The sequence below is a fragment of the Haliotis rufescens genome, unplaced genomic scaffold (genome assembly GCF_023055435.1).
Source record: "Haliotis rufescens isolate VD_foot unplaced genomic scaffold, xgHalRufe1.0.p SCAF_11, whole genome shotgun sequence".
NCBI classification, from domain to species: Eukaryota; Metazoa; Mollusca; class Gastropoda; order Lepetellida; family Haliotidae; genus Haliotis; species Haliotis rufescens.
In genome coordinates, this window is record NW_025963791.1 from 4,890,820 (window position 1) to 4,912,589 (window position 21,770).

The window sequence follows — 21,770 nt, forward strand, 5'->3', positions numbered from 1 at the left end:
CTAATGTACACACGTTGCTGCAATGATTGAGGCAATAGTATTCCAAATTGCTAAACATATACTTGTGGTTAAAAGATTCATTGAATAGAAAGTCTTATATTCAATATATTCTAATAGAAATAGCCAATGTTCCATAAAAAAAAGAGCATGCAGGATATGCTATAGTTAGGATAACGGTGCATGATGCAGGTCTTGTCTGAGGCAGAAAGTTTCCATGCCGGTGTCACATGACGGGGGGGGGGGGGGGGGGGGGGGGTCTGGGTGATGCGTTAGGCAACAAACACCTTTTTATGGAAATTGTGTGAGCGTTGGGTCCTACCGGTAGAACCGAGCATGCCTACCCTTTTCGTGAACACCTGGTGGTGTCGTTGATTTTCAGCGAACCATTCATATAATTTTCACCAGCCTTTTACGCCCAATGGAATATGTTTCGGCAGATAATCGAAACTGATTCTTCTCTGACATTGACGTGTTATATTTAGTGAGTTGGGCTGAACGTCTCTTTGAACAATTCCAGTTATATCACGGCGTGTCAGCTCAACGTGGGAGGAAAGCCCAAAGGAGGCAGTTCTCAGACGTTTACCACTTGTTACCCATAAGCACACGTATGATGCCAAAAGAAGCAAGAAACATAATCATGTCAAACCGGGATTCGAACCCGCAATCATAGGTTTCTGATACGTCTAAGGGACGCAACTCCTTAGACGACTGGCTCAGCCGTCCTCCAACCCGAACCCCACCAACCCCTTCTCACACAAAGACCGACACTCATATCAAGGACGCACGGGGTATGTTAACGAATGAATGAAACAAGCATAGACGTGGCACTTAATACAAATATTCGCGAATGGTCGCCTCAGCCCGAATTAGGTTAATCCCTGTCTGTTTCATTGTCGTAGTTTTATTGAGACTGTTCTGTCTAATATTCACGTACACGCCATAGACAACGAAATGACCGTCTATGGATATCCTATGATTGATGTTAATCCTAAACGCAGCCACTTTAAACAAAGGGATAGGGTGGAGCGCACAATATCAGTTGACAGTCAACAAACCAGATACCAGTATAAGGTCCAGGGGACGTTGCTCGCACACAAACCGCCAGACACGCTTATTAGTGCTGCAACCTAACACAACATTAAAGTCCCGAAACACTCGTGGCGTGAGGTTGACCTTAGATTCTACATAATGGCGGTACTTTTACTTTCATGAACAACACATTAGGAAGTAAAATGAAGGTTTCAGGATACCCTTTCCTGATTTGTTCAATTTACTGTATAAATTCATCAGCTGAATCAGCGTGGTATCCAGCTAAAGAGATATTACTTCAGGAAAGATCATCAAACAACATCATAACGATTGATCCAACTTGTAATCTTTGTCATTGTCAATAAGACGCATGTGCGTTCATTGTTTCATATGGCGTGTTTTAACATGGCATACTAAGAACTCGAATATTTTAAGGTCTGTAGGTATTCGAGTCAACGAGTTATTAAACGACCGCCGGACACAAAAGCAAAACACAATCAACCGACATCACGGCGGTCGTCGACGGAGTTGATGGTGGACAACAATGTCTCCGAAGCCGGAACGCTGAAACTGCGGCTGTTTCGAAAGGTCACAAAGTCACTTCCTGACTGTAGCGTGGGAGGACGGACACATATACAGTGGAGTTTCAAGAACAGAAGGCGGAAGTTTTCGTTGAATTTCTTGTTCATCCACCAGTAAACAAACGGGTTGTAGGCGCAACTGCTCATGGATAGCCAGTGAGCTCCAACCCACACCACTCTCATATATTCAGCGTAGTAGATAGTGTGGTCTACGTCACCACATAAAGTGATGACGTGCAGCGGCAGCCAGCAAATGGCGTAGATACTTACAACCGTTATCATCATCTTGATTACCTGGAACAGAAGAAACATAATATGATGATCATTATCAAGTAAATAATCGCAACTCTGATTTGAATTGCTGTATTTTAGATGAAAGACAAAACAGTTCAGCGCTTGACATACTCTTTATGTTTTATTATAAAAACGTCAACTCCATAAGCTATGAATAAACTATGGAACGTATTATAAATAGTGCCACATTTTAAATACGAATCACCTTCGTAGATACTACTTCAATCTACCTTGATGATACTTGCATCAAGCCACACGATAGTACTCACACGTACGTAGAGGATACCCTTATTCTACGTAGAAGAAACAGTATCTATTGAATTATCGACTTTGGTAACACAGTGACTAGTTTCTCGAGTAATCGACAATATTTCCGGGTCTGTTTCATATAACCTCTGGCTTAATCAATAATTCACTTTCAACCTTGACATGTCTTGATTGAGGTACGACCTAAACATTAAATATTAAAGTAACTATTTATTTAAATGTGTCGAAGTTACTGACCAGAAGTAAGCACCAGCTGGCCAAATCTACATCAGGTGATATTTGACCGACTAAATATTTTCAGATTGGTTGATGTTCTAACTTGGCTTTATATCTATGAAGGAATTTTAAAGGTTCAACTTTAATTCAAAACCGTTTGTTGAGGTTATATATAACATCCACGAACCAAAGTGAGAGTGACGTGGCTGGCAGACTGCGAGAAAGAACCCTTTTGTAACCAGAAAGAAAGTAGAGTACAAAATGTTCCCCCAAGTACAAAGTCAAGTTAGTTAAAAACGTAATTAACTCTTTGGAAATTAAACTAATATAAAGACGTCACATTATTGTTGTTGCAGTTGATTCTGAGCCAGGAATTCATTTGCCATTCCAAACGTGCATTTTGTGCAAGTAAAACTGACACAACATTACACAGGACATTATGCAAAATGTTAGCGAGATGATGAATTATACAGGGTTTAAGTCGGAGACATCACCGGAATCTGTTGGTCTAATGCTTTTTCCGGAACGGAAATTAGGTTTAACGTGAATATGAAAGTGGGGAGAATCACTCAAGCTATAAAACTATATCAAACAAATACTCGTCCTCATCATATGAAGCACTGATGGTACAATTTTGCAGTTTTGTTAAATGAATTTATGTGCTTAAATTGGGCTGATAGTTTGGCGATTAGAAATAATCTCAGTATGTTGTAAAAATACGGAAAAGACCAAACAATTAAATACATTAACAGCAATTAAGTAAGCACCTATATTAAAAACAGACATGTTTGTATGAACTACGTCCAACTGATGTCGCAACTTGATGTCAACAATATCACTGTCTGAGTAACATTACGCACGATTATAAAATCATGTACGTTGTTAGCATCGTAAACGTAGGTGATATATTTGGTTTTTACTGTGGCACTAATACAGTTCCATAATAACTGGTATCAATGATCTGCCGAACAGATGAGTGTTGAAAATGTTATGAATGGATCACTGAATATATGTGATGACACTAGTTGTTCGCGAAGGTATTGATGTACTGGTTGAAGAACTATCATTTAGAAAGTAAATCGTACTTTCCTTTAAATTAACTTCCCTATCTTAGAGAATGTTATAACGAATCCAGTCACCGGACAAAATAGCAGGATATTGACCAGAGTGGCTTTCAAGTACATAACATACGTAATGGCACAGACGTAATTATTATATATTTCACACAAATCGATACTGCATCCGTTGGGCATTGTCGGAAACTGGTGCCTGATGTAAGATGTATGTCAGCCTAAAATTTTACGATTATTTATTTCTGCTTCATCAACATAGTTACTCCCAGTTCAGCGAGATGGCGCCGTTCATACGTGATTACGAGTGACAATAAATCGTTGGCAATCATATGAATGACTAGAGGTGGATTATCGATATCATATGATAGATAGAATGAAGCAGTTGATGAGGGGTGCTCTGAGCCTGATAGTTAATGCACTGACAGTTAACTGAGTAGTCGTGAAGATAGTGAAGATTGTGAAGATGACTCTTGATGGTCATTACGGATCTGATGGAGAGTGGTGCTACGCTGATGCTTCATGATGGTTCACACACCTGCACGCAAGCACGCACGCACGCATGCACGCACGCACGCACGCACGCACGCACGCACGCAGACATACAGAGACACACTATCTTTAATGTGTGTTGAGAATGTGAATGTTCTTTTACGCCGCAGTGTTCCCGCTGTACGGCAGCGACCTGTAGATAATGGAGTCAGGTCACTTGACCGGGAGTTGATGGTTTGATACTTTTTCATTAGTGAGATGACACGCAATCAACCAAGTCACGGAGGCTGACCTTCCGGCCCTTTCAGTCGCCTCTCACCACCAGCATTAAGCGCCGGGGACATCTAATTTTAACACGGAATCCCCGCGAGGGTTAACGACAATGATAGTGTGGTGTTTAGGCACGTGTGATGTGTGTAGTTTTTGTGTCACATATTTTGAACCATGTGTGTAATAAATACAAGTATTACTCTTGTCATAATTGTAATAACTCTCTTATTATTCTTTTATAGCGAAGCCTTCATATCAAATCGAGTCTTCTATACGTTTAAGATGATGTAAGTCAAGGCAGAATGATTGAGTCTGAAGTCGAAGTTCACTGTAGAATAACTCGATATATCAGATAACTCAATTATATTTCCGATGGTTCAGAGGATGTCGAGTTATCAGGATTTCACTGTATGCAAGTGACATCCTGACAGACGACGGGCACACCCAGGATCCTACAAAGGCAGGTGTTTTAGGTGAATATTGGCCATATTATTCTTATTAATATTATTTACAGATTAAAATAAAAATATTATTATTTTTATTATTATTTATCATATCCAGTCATTATAGATCTGTCCTAGGTTTCTCAACAAAATATCTTTAAATTCGTCTCCAAGACGATTATATTTTTGACCGTCGCCTGTAACAGATCACTTTCACTTTGCAGAACAAATATATCTTGGATAAGGCTCAGGATGCATAACAGCGTGTAATTTAAGAAGCAGACACTTTAGAGAAAATTATATACCACTTGACACCGCCATAATCCACAACTTGTTTCTACACACATCCTTGTTCTATGGTTTCGGGATGATAGGTTTTGAGACTATTTAATGATCCAAACAGTTCCCATTGGTTTTCCTTGTCAATCTGTTTGCAGGTTTTATCTTCAATAGTAAGGTGAGGTGAAATTGGGTTTAACGTCGCGTTCAAGATTATTGCACTTATATAGCGACGTGTATGCACGTGTGTGGCTGCTTATACTAGTCTGGACTGATGCCGATTTATATTGCTAGCACACTGAGATATCATGCCGCAGTTTAACATAAATACACCACTCAGACGCAGTATACTGACTCCGAGCCGACCAGATTGATTTAGCCCCTTAATGCCGAGCGCCAGACAGGGTAACAACAAGTTCCATCTTTTAACGTCTTTTGGTATGACGCGACCGGGGATCGAACCCCGGACCTTCCGCTCTCCGGGCGGACGCTCTACCTCTAGACATATGGAACATATTCACATACATATAAGCAACAGAGAAGCATCATTTGTCTTATTACAAGTACACGTTTGTATCACTATACTACGATAATATTAACAATTAATGGATGACTCATGTTAGTGATTGTCCAAACCAAACCATGTGGCGATTACAGCCTTACCGACTCCTTTCCACGAGTTGTACAACAATTGATGGTAACTTCTTTAAAGGGAAAAACATCGCAGTCCTGACAAATTAGAATTAAGTAGTTCAGAACGAATGTCTGCAATCTATAATTGCACGACTTAGATCAATCAAGAAGTTGATAGTGACCCTAATGATACACATCCAATGTCTCAGCTTGACAGCTTACATTTGTTACACCATCGCAATAGACCGCAATAGGCATCATCAGATCACTGAGCATAGTTATCTTCAGAGAAATATATACATCTACATGTACCTCTTTTTTTTGTGTGGTTATAATCGATGCTTAACGAGTAGAGTCAAATTTTAAAATGTATGCGAATCTGTAGTGTTTATTTGTAAATCTAAAACCTGAAATCGGCAGAAAGTTGAATCTTTAAATATTTAGTGCGAAGGCGTGGCATGGCGTCATATATCAGGGAAAGAATACATGTATATGAGACAAATAGAAACAAACTGATGAATGGCATATAACTAAATCAAATTTATCAAATATAACAATACTGTTTATTGTCGCTGAGAAGAGTGTAGGCATAGATTAATCTGAAAATATCATGTCTTCCGTGGTATTCAATGTGTTCTCATAATTGAATGTTTTAGGGCTTAATCTTAATCCTAAAATGATATTAAGATGATTTATACTTGAAATAGACTCCCAAAGTAAGACATTCTCCAGCGTACGTTGATGAAAGCACAACAAATAACTATGCCATTATTTCAAATCTAATATGAAAATATAATCCTTACTGACAATTTCCAGTAAAAATATCAAAACATACTGATGAAAGGGCCAAACTGGCGCTGAGGTTCCGCTATCGGCAACAGATTATTAATGCCTAACTGAATAATATTATTGCATTTTGTGACAATTCACCACTTAGAATATTCCCAGATAGCTTAAGATTGGCATTCCTGCCATGTATCTGTCAATTACTAACTTTCACTATATGATAAATGGTGTATGAAACCGTTATATTGTATACATTATGGATATATATATCCCACATAATCATATTATCATAAAAAATGAGATTCTCTTCAAAGGAATAGGGAAAAAACGTCCTTCAGTCCAATTACCACCTGACGGAGTCTTGTGACAAACACCAGGGAACGTTGCTGCCATCCAGAGAGGAATTTATAGCCGTAATCAACGCGGTAAAATGTCAGTATCGGGGAACGAAAAGTACACGTACATAATTCAGTCAGTTATTTGAAAGACTGTTTACCTTACGACTAGTTCATTCATCACATGATGAATGATATTTCGACTAACGCTGCGATGATTTCTTATGATTACGGGGGCACGATGGCTGTGCAGAGTGACAATGGGTTCGAATACCGGCCGCGGTTCGCCCGATTATGTTTCTAGGTTTGTCAGCACTATACCCGTGCTCGTGGGTTTCACCGAAGTGGTAAACGTCTGAGACCTGCATCACTTCGGGCTTTCCTTACACATTAAGCTGACACGCCGCGATATAACTGGAATACTGTTAAAAGCGGCGTTAAACCCAACCAACTCACTCACTCACTCATTCTTATGATTACTGTACACATATTTTTGATACTTCAACGCCAGAGAAGTACGTTAACCAGTCTCGATTATCCACCAAAACGGATTCCATAAGGCGTAAAAGGCAACACTGATGAAAATTATACGAAAGGACCAATGAAAATCAGGTGTTCGCGAAAAGTGTGAGCATGCTCTCCTGGTAACAAACGCCACTCACGCAATTCTACAAAATATGTGCTAAAGAGCAGGAAGGTGTCATAGCCGGGGTTAGCATCGCGCGTCATGTTGACCAGCGACATGTCATGCAATGTATTTTAGTAAGTGCCTCTGAATGTCCACCCTACTATTTCCGGAATGACTTTGCCAGACCTCCCATATCAGTATATTACGGCCTGGTGCATAGTGTGTTCGCCAACCCAACTTGGTACAAGGTGTGAATCTAAACAATCTATGATTTAACATATTTATTCACAAGGAGTGAACGGGATTGGGGGACAAGTTCTTCCAACTTAGAATGCCCTCTCCCTATAAACAATCCATACCGATATATGAAACATGCGAATCAGACCCAGCACTGTTATCACGATATGAGTTGTAATTTTCTTTCGATGTTGCATTAATGATTAGAAATGACTGATTACGTATATTGTGCTGACCTCACACAATACAGTAATATCTCGTTAACCCGAAGTTCTTGAGGCTTCAGACAAGCGCGTATTGAATTAAACCATTCAATTCGCTTCATATAGATGCGTGGATGTCTTCTCAGCATGGTATGGCCTGGTGTGGACTGTTTGCATAGAAAAGACATCAAGGAATAATACAACTGGAGTTCCAGAAATGATTCAGAGTAATATTTCACAGTGAGATCAGAGGTATGGACATCAAACACATTAGTATTTGTATCACGTTTCAAGTAACCTCAAACCACTTTAGCCTCAACATGTGTCCCCCTTTAGCATAAAATCCCATTAAATGGGCATGGAAAACATCACAGAAGATTTGCATTACACAATTTGGAAGGTTAAATGCATCCGACGTCTTATTTTACAACAAAGTAAGAATATATAAGAGCCAATCAGGTTTTCTGCAAAGCATAAAAAATGCAGACGTGTCTACTTTAAGTGATCCCTTCACTGGAAAAATAGAACATTTTATTCTTGATGAGGCTGAAGTGGACCAGGGGACATAATGTCAATAGGACTGACAATTAATGGATTAGTTAGCGGTAGAGGATTGGCAGACGTTTTAATTTCTTTTGAATATTGAGGGAATGGAGACTTCACAAGCAAGAGATTACATTTTATCATGTCTGAATCCAAAGGAAGGAATATAATATGTGGATCGGTGTGCTTTCCAGTAGAACTTTCTCTATTCAAATAAGATCTCTATGCCCACAGTCTTGATCAGTGAACTTGTGTCAAGAGCTGGTGGGAAAATGATACTGATTTTAGTGATCAGAAACATTGATATGATGGCCATTAACGTACCTGTTACACCGGGGGCATTGAGTTTTCATAGCCCATATATCAACTCGGTGTTGCGAAGGATTGGTTTTGTGTTTTTTTATTATTTAATGACATAGTTGCACCATATTAACTGTTTGCATTAATTTTATGAACAAACTTGAGCATTTATTGGCGTTCAGGGCTTAGGGGTCGTCGCGTGGTAAAAGAGTTCAATCATCATGGTGAATACCGGTTTCGACACCCAACATCTAGCATATGTGATGCCCAAGCTTTGTGTCCCCCGCTGTTAAAGTGCTGTAATATGCCAACAACGGCGTACACCCATACACATGCAATCATCGACAGGTAAATATTTTATGGTTTAATATGTCTAAGCTTGATCGCTAACCAATGATTCAGCGGCAACACTGCAAACGTACAGTTCTTTTCACTGGTCACATACTTCATGGGAAAGGTTCATGACAAGGGGAGTTGGGGGCGAGTCTTGACATTCAATGTTAAGAAAATGACAACCGACGCAGGTCGTTAACAATTACTACCATGGGACACCAATGAAAACACGGGGGCACGGGTGGCCCAGTCGTCTAAGGATGATGTTTCGAAAGCTGGCCCAACTGCTTATCCTAGCAGCAATTGATATATTGATGACATTAAGTAAACATCAATGAAAAAGTTTACTTCCCTTTCAACAAAGTTTAATCTCTATTGGTCGTTTGAAAACCAAAGCTTTTAGTTGTGATGCTTTTATGTGAATGAACACCATTGAGAAAAAATTAATCACTGAAAAGCTTTAATACATTACGTTTTACAGTGACTGAAATGAGGTAAGAAAATTCTTTTTCAACTTCGTGTACAACGATCCAAGTGATGCCATCTACCATGTCTTCATCGAACTTCATCTCGTCCTTGAACTATCGTCGCTCCTTATCATGAATCTATTTTAAAACTTTAGATGCATACATTCGTGCTCTGTTGGATGGAAAAAGGTTCTGGAGGATTACTAACTAACTTGGCATAGTTCTTCTCTTTGAAACCGGCGGCCCAGTTGTCTAAGGCGCCGCGATACTCTGTGCAGAGTTGCGTCCCTTGGGAACGCCAGAAACCTATGACTGTGGGTTTGAATCCTGGTTCGCCCCGATTATGTTTCTAGGTCTGTCAGCACCATACCCGTGCTCATGGGTTTCACCGAAGTGGTAAACGTCTAAGACCTGCATCACTTCGGGCTTTCCTCCCACATTAAGCTGACACGTCGTGATATAAATGGAATACTGTTAAAAGCGGCGTTAAACCTAACTCACTCACTCACTCACCAATGAAAACAACATGGAGCTGACCAATGATTACAATTTAATCAAAGATTCGACCTCAGAACCAGCGGTTCTTGGAAGTTAAGGCAGACAGCTCCAGCCGTCTGTATGTATCGCCTGAGTCGATGTACATGTTACGGGCAAGAAGACGTTACATGGAGAATATGGACGATAAGTTGAAGCCTGAAGCTGAAGCCGCGCTGGTGATGATTTGCCGCTTGATGTCATATAGAATAGTAAGCACCTGATAACAGGCGGTATAAGACGTATGTTACTTCCATTGCATTTGCATATTGCATCCAGTTCAACGTGTTCATCTGTTTTGATGACACTGGCACTGACACATACAGATGACAAACGTATATGTCTGGTAGCAGGCATGAGCGCATGGGCATGAACATGAGCATGAGCGTAATAATAATCATAATAAGTTTATAATCGCGTTTATGTGCAGTGTGTTGAGAAGGTCAGCAACCCTACAGAGCCCTTCGCTTGGATGAAGTCGGCTGGCCTGAAAAGTGAAACAGAAGGCTTTCTGTTTGCTGCTCAGGACCAGTCACTTCCCACTCGAAACCGTCAATGTGTGATTTTGTATCAAAATGTATATATGAAATGTAGATTATGTAATGAATTTAATGAAACTGTCCAACACATTGTCAGTGGATGCCCAGCTTTAATTTGGCACAAACCTAGTATCTTAAGCGACATGATTGAGTGGCTCGATCATTTCATTACAGTCTTCGTTGTGCTTGTAGTTTTGACAAAGAGGTCCATCCATGGTACGATCCAGTATATGTAGAAGGCGTCATGGAAAATGATAAATACAAAATTCTTTGGAATAGGCCCGTATACAGCCTCAGTCCAATCCAGGCCAACAAAAGTTATCTTGTTTTTTTTTAAAAATCCAATGAAATCATAGATATCATTTAATTTTCTTTCCCTTTTGAGACTAATTTGATTAACAAGATTCAGGAGAAACAGCAAATATGCAGACCTCCCTCCCGAAATGTCACGCTTGCATCCCAGCTACCACGTTGTCCGACTCCCCATTGTCCTCGGTGCCATAGGTTCGGTACACCCAATCTGTTGTCTGACATAGTGAGAGTGCCCGGGTTTGCTGGCAGGAATACAGCACTTCTGACAAATCTGTGTAATGCAGGAGGCTGCAGTGCTGGGGAGTTCTTGGTGGTTTTGACTAGGCAGCGCTTCCTGGGAGAAGTCCCATTCGCTGTCTGGGCTGCGTGTAGAGGGGGCAGAGGCCCTGAGCTGATGATGAGCCTAACCATCCTGACTGTGCCAGAATCACCCAAACCCTCTTTGCTGCATTTTCTAAAAGTATTTAAATATGTACATAAAAAGCTATTTCTATATCGCTAAATCCCACATCACTGAAGGGCATGTTCAATGTGCAACACAGCATGTGTACATATGAGTAGGATTATAAAACTAAACACATTTAGTTGTAGCGTTCGGAAAGGTACTGAGTCCAGATTTAATCACGGTGATACGAGGTGCAATTTTCAGGCTGAAGGGATGAAAGTCCCATACAGAGGTACCTGCATGGAAGAAGGATCGAGCTTGTAGCACTACTTTGTTCCTTGTGTTCTAAGGAAATACATGTATGACAAGTGTTTAATCTACACTCCCCTGCAATCCAATCCGATTCTCAAATTAAAAGAGTTATTTCTGGGTTTATTTCCTACTAATTATTTCACCAATTCCTCTTGCTGTGACCATCAATTGTCGACCAGTTAAAAATTTAATCAGTATGATCACTATTCATTAGAGTATTCAGGAACCAATTTTGCCATGCCGCTGGTAGCGAATAACCTTCTCCTGACACTCGCTGATCACTTTGATTCGTCGTTGAATCGGAACAGTGACCATCATGCATAGGAATAGTCAGACAAGGCCTCGAGTTTTCTCTCAACATAACTGTAGCTCAACGTTTTGCTTCTTGAAAACAGATCTATTCCAAGAACTTCTTCTGGCCTTGTCCTGGTGCTTGGTTCATTGTATAACTATCTCAGTCGACCAATAACGCTTTCAGTAATAGATATATTGTTAAGTGTACATTGTTGGTATCATTTTATATCATTTCCTTGAGCGGTTCTCAAGTAAAGAGTTACTTGTTTTCCAGCTCAGTTTCTCTTTTTCTGGTAATACACATCACGAAATCAAGCATCGTTTTGTCCATTACACACTATTCGTTGCTGCTGTTACTCAAATACAACCTTCATATTCAGGATAGCAATAGAGATTATATTTATTCCCACCTGGACAATACATTACCATACGAACCAGTGGTTGAAATTTTGAGCACCTGTCCATGTTGTCTGGGTTAACAACCAGCGAGGACAACTGTGAGTTGTCCTTCCTGGCTATCACAGGTCCACTAATATCCATACAAAAACATTCATCCTTGGTCGTCGTGAACTCTGGTTTCAAAACCTCGCGTTCACAGCTATAACATATGCACACAATACACTCATGCAAAACGAACACTCATGCATAATGTATGTAGTTGTTTGTTTATGATGTACACTTGCCATATCATTACATTATAGTCCATGGGGGGTATGCCCATACATCAGTATATGTCTGATTACACTGCACCATATGTTACATATATGTATGACTGCGCAACAGCTCGTAAAGTTGTCCTTGCAAAAGATTCTACGAGCGGAAACTATGATAATCAGGCTTGACATAATGTCAAAGTATATGAATAGGATGAGTCATGTACATCCTAATAAAAAGATTAAGTGTCATGAAGCAATTAATGTCATTGAATTACAATATTAAGGCCATGCAATATCACTGTGAACTTACAATAATAAGTATTGCTTCCTTTATTGGCACAGCAGAAGTTTTGTAGGTTAAAAACAAGAACATGTACATCTATGAATGGATGACGTCTTTATTATTTATATTATTGCGAAACTTAAGCATGTTCGATAAGGTGCAAGTAAAGGCACCGACTTGTTGCACTATTGTACACTATAAGGCTTCTTGTTAACTTAAAGCTGATATTACACACGAATATGAACGGTCAGTGGGCTGTAGATTCGAACACGTGGACGTGACTCACCGAATCGACCACCACCAATCCTAATACTTGCTATGATATGTCATGCTTAAGCTTTAGTTACGTGTTATTGCAACTGATTCACGTCTTCCTCTGACACTGTCTGGCGCTCGGCTTTAAGGGGCTAAAACAAGGACTGGTCGGCTCGAAGTCAGTATACTTTGTCTGAGTGGGGTATTCATGTTAAACTGCGGCATGGTATCTCAGTGTGCTAGCACTATAAATCGCTTCAGTCCGGACTAGTACAAGCACACACACACACACACACACACACACACACACACACACACACACACACACACACACACACACACACACACACACGTCGCCATATGAGTGCAATAATTTTGGACGGGACGTTAAAGCCCATCTCACCTCACCCACCATCTTCCGCTGACAAGTGTCTAGACTGGACGGTATCAACAGTCACCAGGACATCGCATATTAGATATGATGAAGAACAAATATGATATCAATACCAGATAATACCTTTCGTCAGTATTAAAATAGATTGGTTAGCAATTATATGACGATGAGGCACTGACGACTTAATGAGTAAGCCTTGTCTGGCAACATGTTAAATCGTCAGGGATACATCTGTCTTCCTTCACAAATGCAACGGTAATGGGAATCGTCACGCAAGGTACGGTGGGTAAAATGGGGTTTAGTATTGCACTTATATACTCCAGTCCTTGTTAAATCACTTTGATACCGAACGTTGGTACAACGTGGCCAGGGGTTCGAACCATCGGTCTTCCGCTCTCAGAGCAGACGCTCAGTCAACTACCAGACCACGGATGCGGTAACGGTGAATGCATAAATGGTAGGAAAGATAATAAAACTATCCACAAGACTTTTTGATAACAAGGATGACTTCAACTTTCCAACAGGCAACCTTCCCTTTATGTCGATGAACTTTCCAGCAGCTGCAGCCTTTGGTGTTGGCCTTTGCACAACATGAGATCTCAGTTTTCTAAAACGATTCGGCACTATTTTCCTTTACTATGTACCTCGATTCGGACATTTTGATCCGAGCAAAGGAAAACCGCCATAGAACACCAATGGACCATCGATAGTACATAATTATGGGTGTACATGCCATGACGCTCAGAAACGACAGGATGTATAACTATCCCAAATAAAGTAATTCTGTAACTTTTAGTTTTGCTTTCAATCATATTCGTTTTCAAAATCCAGAAATAAGGCATGCTTGTCTGAATGCTTCACTCACCCGTCCAGAGACTTTAGAAGCTTCGGTTCTGAATGACAGGTTAGAAAATTGACTTGCAGGTGCCACTTAGTTCTTCATGCAATGAGGTATCGTTTCGGAGTAAATATCTGATTTTAATTAAACGGAGTTTCTCTTTGGACTGTCTATGGACTTTGAAATTGTTACACACGACTGAAGTTATGAAAGGCTTTGTTTAAATACAGTATAGGGTTATATGACTACAACTTAATAATTGACCACCGTGGTCTAGTGGTAGAGCGTCTGCTCATAGAGCGGAAGGTTCGATCCCCGGCCGCGTCATACTAAAAGAAGACACGTTTACATCAATAAACTGCTGTTAATTATATGTTTAAGTATCTTGTGTTCAACCTGTTGCCTGTTCACCAGTACAACGAACAGGCAAAGAGAATACCATGAATAATATTGTTGCCCACAAAACTGTATAACACGAACAAGAAATGTTTTTTTATAACTTATTTATTGTCTTTTTAAATAAAACAAAATATCAACGTGAAAACGTCATTGGAACAAACATTTTTAGACGAGGGTCGCACAAGTTCACTAGAAATCAACGAAAATGGCACACATATTAAACTTTATTTTGTTGATAAAATAGTGCACCCAGTTCAATGGGTCTATAATAGTGTCTGAAACGGAAAGCGCATTTTTCAGTGATCCATTCATATAATTTTCACCACTATTTTGCTTTTTACGCCCAATGAAATCTGTTTTGGCAGCCTGAATATTCTCGAGCGTTGAAGTTTTATAGTGCAAGAATATAAATACGATAAACTTGAATAATTATTTGTTCTGGAAAGCAGACAGACTGATGTTTCGAAAGCTGGCCCAACTGCTTATCCCAGCAGCAATTGATATATTAATGACATTTAGTAAACATCAATGAAAAAGTTTACTTCCCTTTCAACAAAGTTTAATCTCTATTGGTCGTTTGATTTTTTTCAATTGTCTAAAAACCAAAGCTTTTAGTTGTGATGCTTTTATGTGAATGAACACCATTGAGAAAAAATTAATCACTGAAAAGCTTTAATACATTACGTTTTACAGTGACTGAAATGAGGTAAGAAAATTCTTTTTCAACTTCGTGTACAACGATCCAAGTGATGCCATCTACCATGTCTTCATCGAACTTCATCTCGTCCTTGAACTATCGTCGCTCCTTATCATGAATCTATTGTAAAACTTTAGATGCATACATTCGTGCTCTGTTGGATGGAAAAAGGTTCTTGAGGATTACTAACTAACTTGGCATAGTTCTTCTCTTTGAAACCGGGGGCACGGGTGGCCCAGTCGTCTAAGGCGCCGCGATTCGCTGTGCAGAGTTGCGTCCCTTGGGCACGCCAGAAACCTATGATTGTGGGTTTGAATCCCGGTTCGCCCCGATTATGTTTCTAGGTTTGTCAGCACCATACCTGTGCTCGTGGGTTTCACCGAAGTGGTAAACGTCTAAGACCTGCATCACTTCGGGCTTTCCTCCCACATTAAGCTGACACGCCGTGATATAATTGGAATACTGTTAAAAGCGGCGTTAAACCCAACTCACTCACTCACTCACTCTTTGAAACCTTATTGAAGAATTATTGAAATCTTTCACATATGAATTTGAATGCATTGCAGCCAGTTTGGTTCAACGGATTTAGAAAAAGCCGAAAAAGAGAGAAACATAGCTAAACATGAACATGTACTGAATAGGACCCGGGTACCGACAGGAGTACCCGGACCCGTGGTTAGTCACGTGATATATTGTTTAATGACAAACATTATCAAGAACTCTATAGTTACACTACAAGTCTCTAACGTTCTTTCTGACTAAGCACCCATTCCATCTGATTTTTCATATGGTTGAATAAAGATATAACTTAATTCAGCTTCAGTGTAGGAATGACCAGATTGTTCAATACATGTATCTAAATACGTTTTGCCAGGGCTATGTTAAAAATGTTCCCAATCGGACATTTTGAGACATCTCCTGAGACCTAGAGTGGGTAGCCGGGTAGGGTCGGGTAAAAGGGCGGTGGGTAACCGGGTAGTAAATTTGGACTCGTCCCAGCTCTTGCCTGTGTGATACTGTAGTATGAATCATGGAAACGATGAATCATCATTCATGTTAAACTCTCGTTCTTACATTTTCCACACAATTATAAGGGTGAGCTAAGTGTTGCGGCTAGTCATGCGCTCTTGTATGATGGGATTGTTTGTTTTCTGCTTCCAATAGTATCAGAGGCCGTTCATCTTGATTACTACATTATGAGCTGAGGTCATAGTCGGTAATCAATTTAAGATTCTATCTAAAGTTCCCATTTTCCTCCCAAGTCCATCAAATTACCGATTCGCTCTTTTCGCGTAAGACAAAGTGTCAGGAGTGATTTGCTGGGCGAATGAAACCGCTATCGAGTGTCCCTGCGTGGTCTTGGCGTCAGAAAATGACTTTGAATTACATCGTAGAGGGTTAATGAAACTTTGTGTCAGGATTACTTAGCTGTACATCAGTTAGGTAAAAGGAAAATATCTCATAATGAGTGGCATAGGCGGAAAGGGGGTGAAACATCCAGTTGCTTGTATTGCTTTTTTCACTTTGTGTTTTTTTCTTTTCAAAGAACAGCTTGTAATGCCGAAGCTTACAGGGTTCGGCAGCAGACTTACATCCGGATTGATTCATTAAATCCCCAGAATAAATGTCCTGGTTGTATTCCTGATTTGTTTAAAGTCACTTTCAAACATACGTGTAGCTTTTTGGATTTATTTGGTGAGCGGAAATAAAAAAAAGAACTTGGAAAAGAAGTCAAGTAAACAAAATTTGCAAGATATCAAAGGCAAACGTGCCAACTTTTTGTACGGTGTTCTTGATGTAACAGTTCAATGCCAATCCTCCACTGACCACCTTTACACGTAGGTGCGCAGATAGAAAATAGAAAACTTAGGGAAAAACAAATAACGAAACATTTACAGCTTCTTGATAGCAAAGGTTGTTTATGTCATAACATAGTAAAATCCTCATTGATATTGAATGTCATGACACCTGAAGTATGTTCGAGACATTGTATGATGATTATTATGCTTACTATAATTGATAAAGCGGCAAAAGACGTGAAACTTGAATGCATCCAGTATTTTCTTCAACCTAAGGGAAAGTAATTAAAACAAGTAAGATCCATCAGAGTGGTTAAAACGTCTTGCACCAGAAACCTAGTCATACTCTAAGATTGCAACCGGGGTTTGCGTTGATTCCTGCAATATTTCTAAAACCGGCATTAGACCAGCTCTAGACTTTGTCAGTATTTTCTTCAACCTAAGGGAAAGTAATTAGGACAAGTAAGATCCATCAGAGTGGTTAAAACGTCTTGCACCAGAAACCTAGTCATACTCTAAGATTGCAACCGGGGTTTGCGTTGATTCCTGCAATATTTCTAAAACCGGCATTAGACCAGCTCTAGACTTTGTCAGTATTTTCTTCAACCTAAGGGAAAGTAATTAGGACAAATAAGATCCATCAGAGTGGTTAAAACGTCTTGCACCAGAAACCTAGTCATACTCTAACATTGCAACCGGGGTTTGCGTTGATTCCTGCAATATTTCTAAAACCGGCGTTAGGCCAGCTCTAGACTTTGTCAGTATTTTCTTCAACCTAAGGGAAAGTAATTAGGACAAGTAAGATCCATCAGAGTGGTTAAAACGTCTTGCACCAGAAACCTAGTCATACTCTAAGATTGCAACCGGGGTTTGCGTTGATTCCTGCAATATTTCTAAAACCGGCATTAGACCAGCTCTAGACATTGTCAGTATTTTCTTCAACCTAAGGGAAAGTAATTAGGACAAGTAAGATCCATAAGAGTGGTTAAAACGTCTTGCACCAGAAACCTAGTCATACTCTAAGATTGCAACCGGGGTTTGCGTTGATTCCTGCAATATTTCTAAAACCGGCATTAGACCAGCTCTAGACTTTGTCAGTATTTTCTTCAACCTAAGGGAAAGTAATTAAAACAAGTAAGATCCATCAGAGTGGTTAAAACGTCTTGCACCAGAAACCTAGTCATACTCTAAGATTGCAACCTGGGTTTGCGTTGATTCCTGCAATATTTCTAAAACCGGCATTAGACCAGCTCTAGACTTTGTCAGTATTTTCTTCAACCTAAGGGAAAGTAATTAAAACAAGTAAGATCCATCAGAGTGGTTAAAACGTCTTGCACCAGAAACCTAGTCATACTCTAAGATTGCAACCTGGGTTTGCGTTGATTCCTGCAATATTTCTTAAACCGGCATTAGACCAGCTCTAGACTTTGTCAGTATTTTCTTCAACCTAAGGGAAAGTAATTAGGACAAGTAAGATCCATCAGAGTGGTTAAAACGTCTTGCACCAGAAACCTAGTCATACTCTAAGATTGCAACCGGGGTTTGCGTTGATTCCTGCAATATTTCTAAAATCGGCATTAGACCAGCTCTAGACTTTGTCAGTATTTTCTTCAACCTAAGGGAAAGTAATTAAAACAAGTAAGATCCATCAGAGTGGTTAAAACGTCTTGCACCAGAAACCTAGTCATACTCTAACATTGCAACCGGGGTTTGCGTTGATTCCTGCAATATTTCTAAAACCGGCGTTAGACCAGCTCTAGACTTTGTCAGTATTTTCTTCAACCTAAGGGAAAGTAATTAAAACAAGTAAGATCCATCAGAGTGGTTAAAACGTCTTGCACCAGAAACCTAGCCATACTCTAAGATTGCAACCGGGGTTTGCGTTGATTCCTGCAATATTTCTAAAACCGGCATTAGACCAGCTCTAGACTTTGTCAGTATTTTCTTCAACCTAAGGGAAAGTAATTAGGACAAGTAAGATCCATCAGAGTGGTTAAAACGTCTTGCACCAGAAACCTAGCCATACTCTAAGATTGCAACCGGGGTTTGCGTTGATTCCTGCAATATTTCTAAAACCGGCATTAGACCAGCTCTAGACTTTGGATTGTCTCGTTCGTTTACAGGCCGCCGTCAAGGAACATTCGCGTACTCTTTGAACTTAAATTTGTGTGAGTGGCGGCTGCTACCGGTAGGACTGGACACCTGGTGTCATCGCTGATTTTCAGGGTTCCATTCATATTATTTTCAACGCTATTTTGACTTTTACTCCCAATAGAATCCGTTTCGGCGGATAATCGATACTGGTTATTCTCTGGATTTGATATTTACATAAACATCTCTGGAGACACATTGGGCTTGTGTGTGATATATAATGAACAATAACACGTTTACTACATTAACAAAGAAAGCAAATGATCGCCAAGAGTGTACTTGCAAAGATTAACAAGCAGCGGATCATTGCAAATAACCTGAGATTTACTGATGCAGTCTAAATCAGCATATGGTGAATGAGTTAATGTTTTTTACGCATACATCCAAATCTATGCGGGCTGTAGATAACCTTGGACACCAGTAGGTGGGAGCATTATCCAGGAAAACAATCAGACTGGTTGTTACCACCCTAAATAAATTTCGTCCGCCCTTTCGATATTCATATATTCTGCCAGCAGGGAGAGAAAAGAGGGGCAGATGGTACACAGTCTGCAACATTATCTCAAAAGGGATACAAAGTAGGGGTAGAGGTACATATTCTGCCCCAGAATTCTAACGGGGATACAAAGTAGGGGGTACATGGTTCATATTCTGCCCCAGATGCCAAAGGGGAGACAAGTAGGGCCTACAGGTACATGTTCTGCCCCAGAATTCCAAAGGGGATACAAAGTAGCGGGTACATGGTACATGTACACATTCTTTCCAAGAATCCCAAAAGAAGACAAGTAGGTGGTACAGGAACATATTCGTCCCCAGAATCTCAACGGGCATACAAAATACGGGGTACATGGTAACTTTCTGCCCCTGAATCCGAACAAGGATACAAAGTAGGGGATACATGGTACCTATTCTTTCCAATAATCCCAACAGGCAGACAAACCCGGTCGGACAAGGTTCCTATTCTTTCCCAGTATCCCAATGTTGAGATAAGCATGGGATACAGAGTTTCTATTCTCCATCGGGGGACAAGCATATCATTATGAACTGGTTACACGTGACAATACCACCCCGATATGTGGAAACTGGTATTGGGGTATTGAGGACCTATGAACCACGTGAAAGGGTCACTCACATAGTCAAAATGAATTTTGTAAAATGTTTTCCAACAGTTTATCTGAAAGAATTTTAAAGTTGATCTTTTTATAATGATAACTAACATAAAAAAAACAAAAAACCTTTTTCTCTCGAATCAGTTGTTTGTTAGAGTGTTCTACAAACCATAGTTTTATAAAATGGTCATTTAAGGTAATTAGAACCTTGAAGTTCAAATTCTAGCTGTCTTTTCAAATAAGATTTTCTTTTTCTTTGTTGGGAGAAATAGATCAATGATTATTGTCATGGTAAACCTGAGAAAACCATGCAGCGAAAAGCACTTAGTTTATATTGACATCCTGTAGCAATAGCATGTAGACGTAAGCGTGCTCCTTAGCAATGCTTCAGTTAGGCGAACAACCCAGCGGGTCTTTGACAACTTGAGATGAGTTTTAAAATTAGGGGATTTGTATGATCGATCGATGCCGAAGTAATTCTATTCCGTGAAAATCAACCTCTCTCGATTGATTTCGAAATTGATTAAGTTCTTTTTTCATTGTGTCATACTTTTCAATTTGTGTAAATTTACAGATCAGTTGATGATTTTAGTTGGTAAATATTGAAGACGTGTTGTTCTTGAGGGAATTATAAAGAAATCGTCGTTTCAGGAAATATCCTTCAAAATAGCAAAAAGCGATTTAAAATTTTCTGTTTGGAATTTCCGTTTTAATTCCAAACTAACACAAAATTTGTCCTAAGCTTTCTAAATTTGATTCAGAAACAATTATGCACTTTTGCATGTTCAGAATATCTTGGGAAATTTCTTTCTATGAAAAATGCTTTCCATGTATTTGTCTCTGAATCATCGGCACGAATGCAAAGAACCGGAATAGCCAAATGCACCATATGCGTTTCTTTGAAGAAATAAACGTTGGATTATTTGATGAACGGTGGCACCAGGGTGTTATCTTAAATACCAACTTAAAGGCATGCCAGTTTTACAACGTCTAGAATTTATTACCCTGAAAACCATGTGGTGTGAAGGTAGGTGTGACGAAATGTTATGTACAAAAATATATGACCAAATATCATATATGAGAGTCGAATGCCGAAGCATATGCCGAGCAAATGAATGAATTACATGTTACTGCAATTCTGTATTATATGTAAGAGTGAGTGAGTGAGTGAGTGAGTGAGTACTCACTCACTCACTCACTCACTCTTACATATAATAGTGAGTGAGTGAGTGAGTGAGTGAGTGAGTGAGTGAGTCAGTCAGTGAGTCAGTGAGTCAGTCAGTCAGTCAGTCAGTCAGTCAGTCAGTCAGTCAGTCAGAACATTACAAGGCTTCACCCGTAGTCGATAGGTAAGGCATCAAACACGTGGCTCTAACAGAGCGACATATTGAGTACTTATAAGTTCAA

General features: G+C 39.8%; 1 protein-coding gene across 1 annotated transcript in view; it reads right to left on the reverse strand.

Annotated features, from left to right (window-relative positions):
* Window positions 1-260: 260 nt before the first annotated feature.
* Window positions 261-21,770, reverse strand: part of LOC124134308 (RYamide receptor-like) — a 33,884-nt gene continuing 12,374 nt past the window's right edge. The window contains exon 2 of the mRNA XM_046499056.2: window positions 261-1,904. Coding sequence (XP_046355012.1) covers window positions 1,527-1,904 — 378 coding nt within the window. The 3' untranslated portion in view covers window positions 261-1,526. The remainder of the gene's footprint in view (window positions 1,905-21,770) is intronic.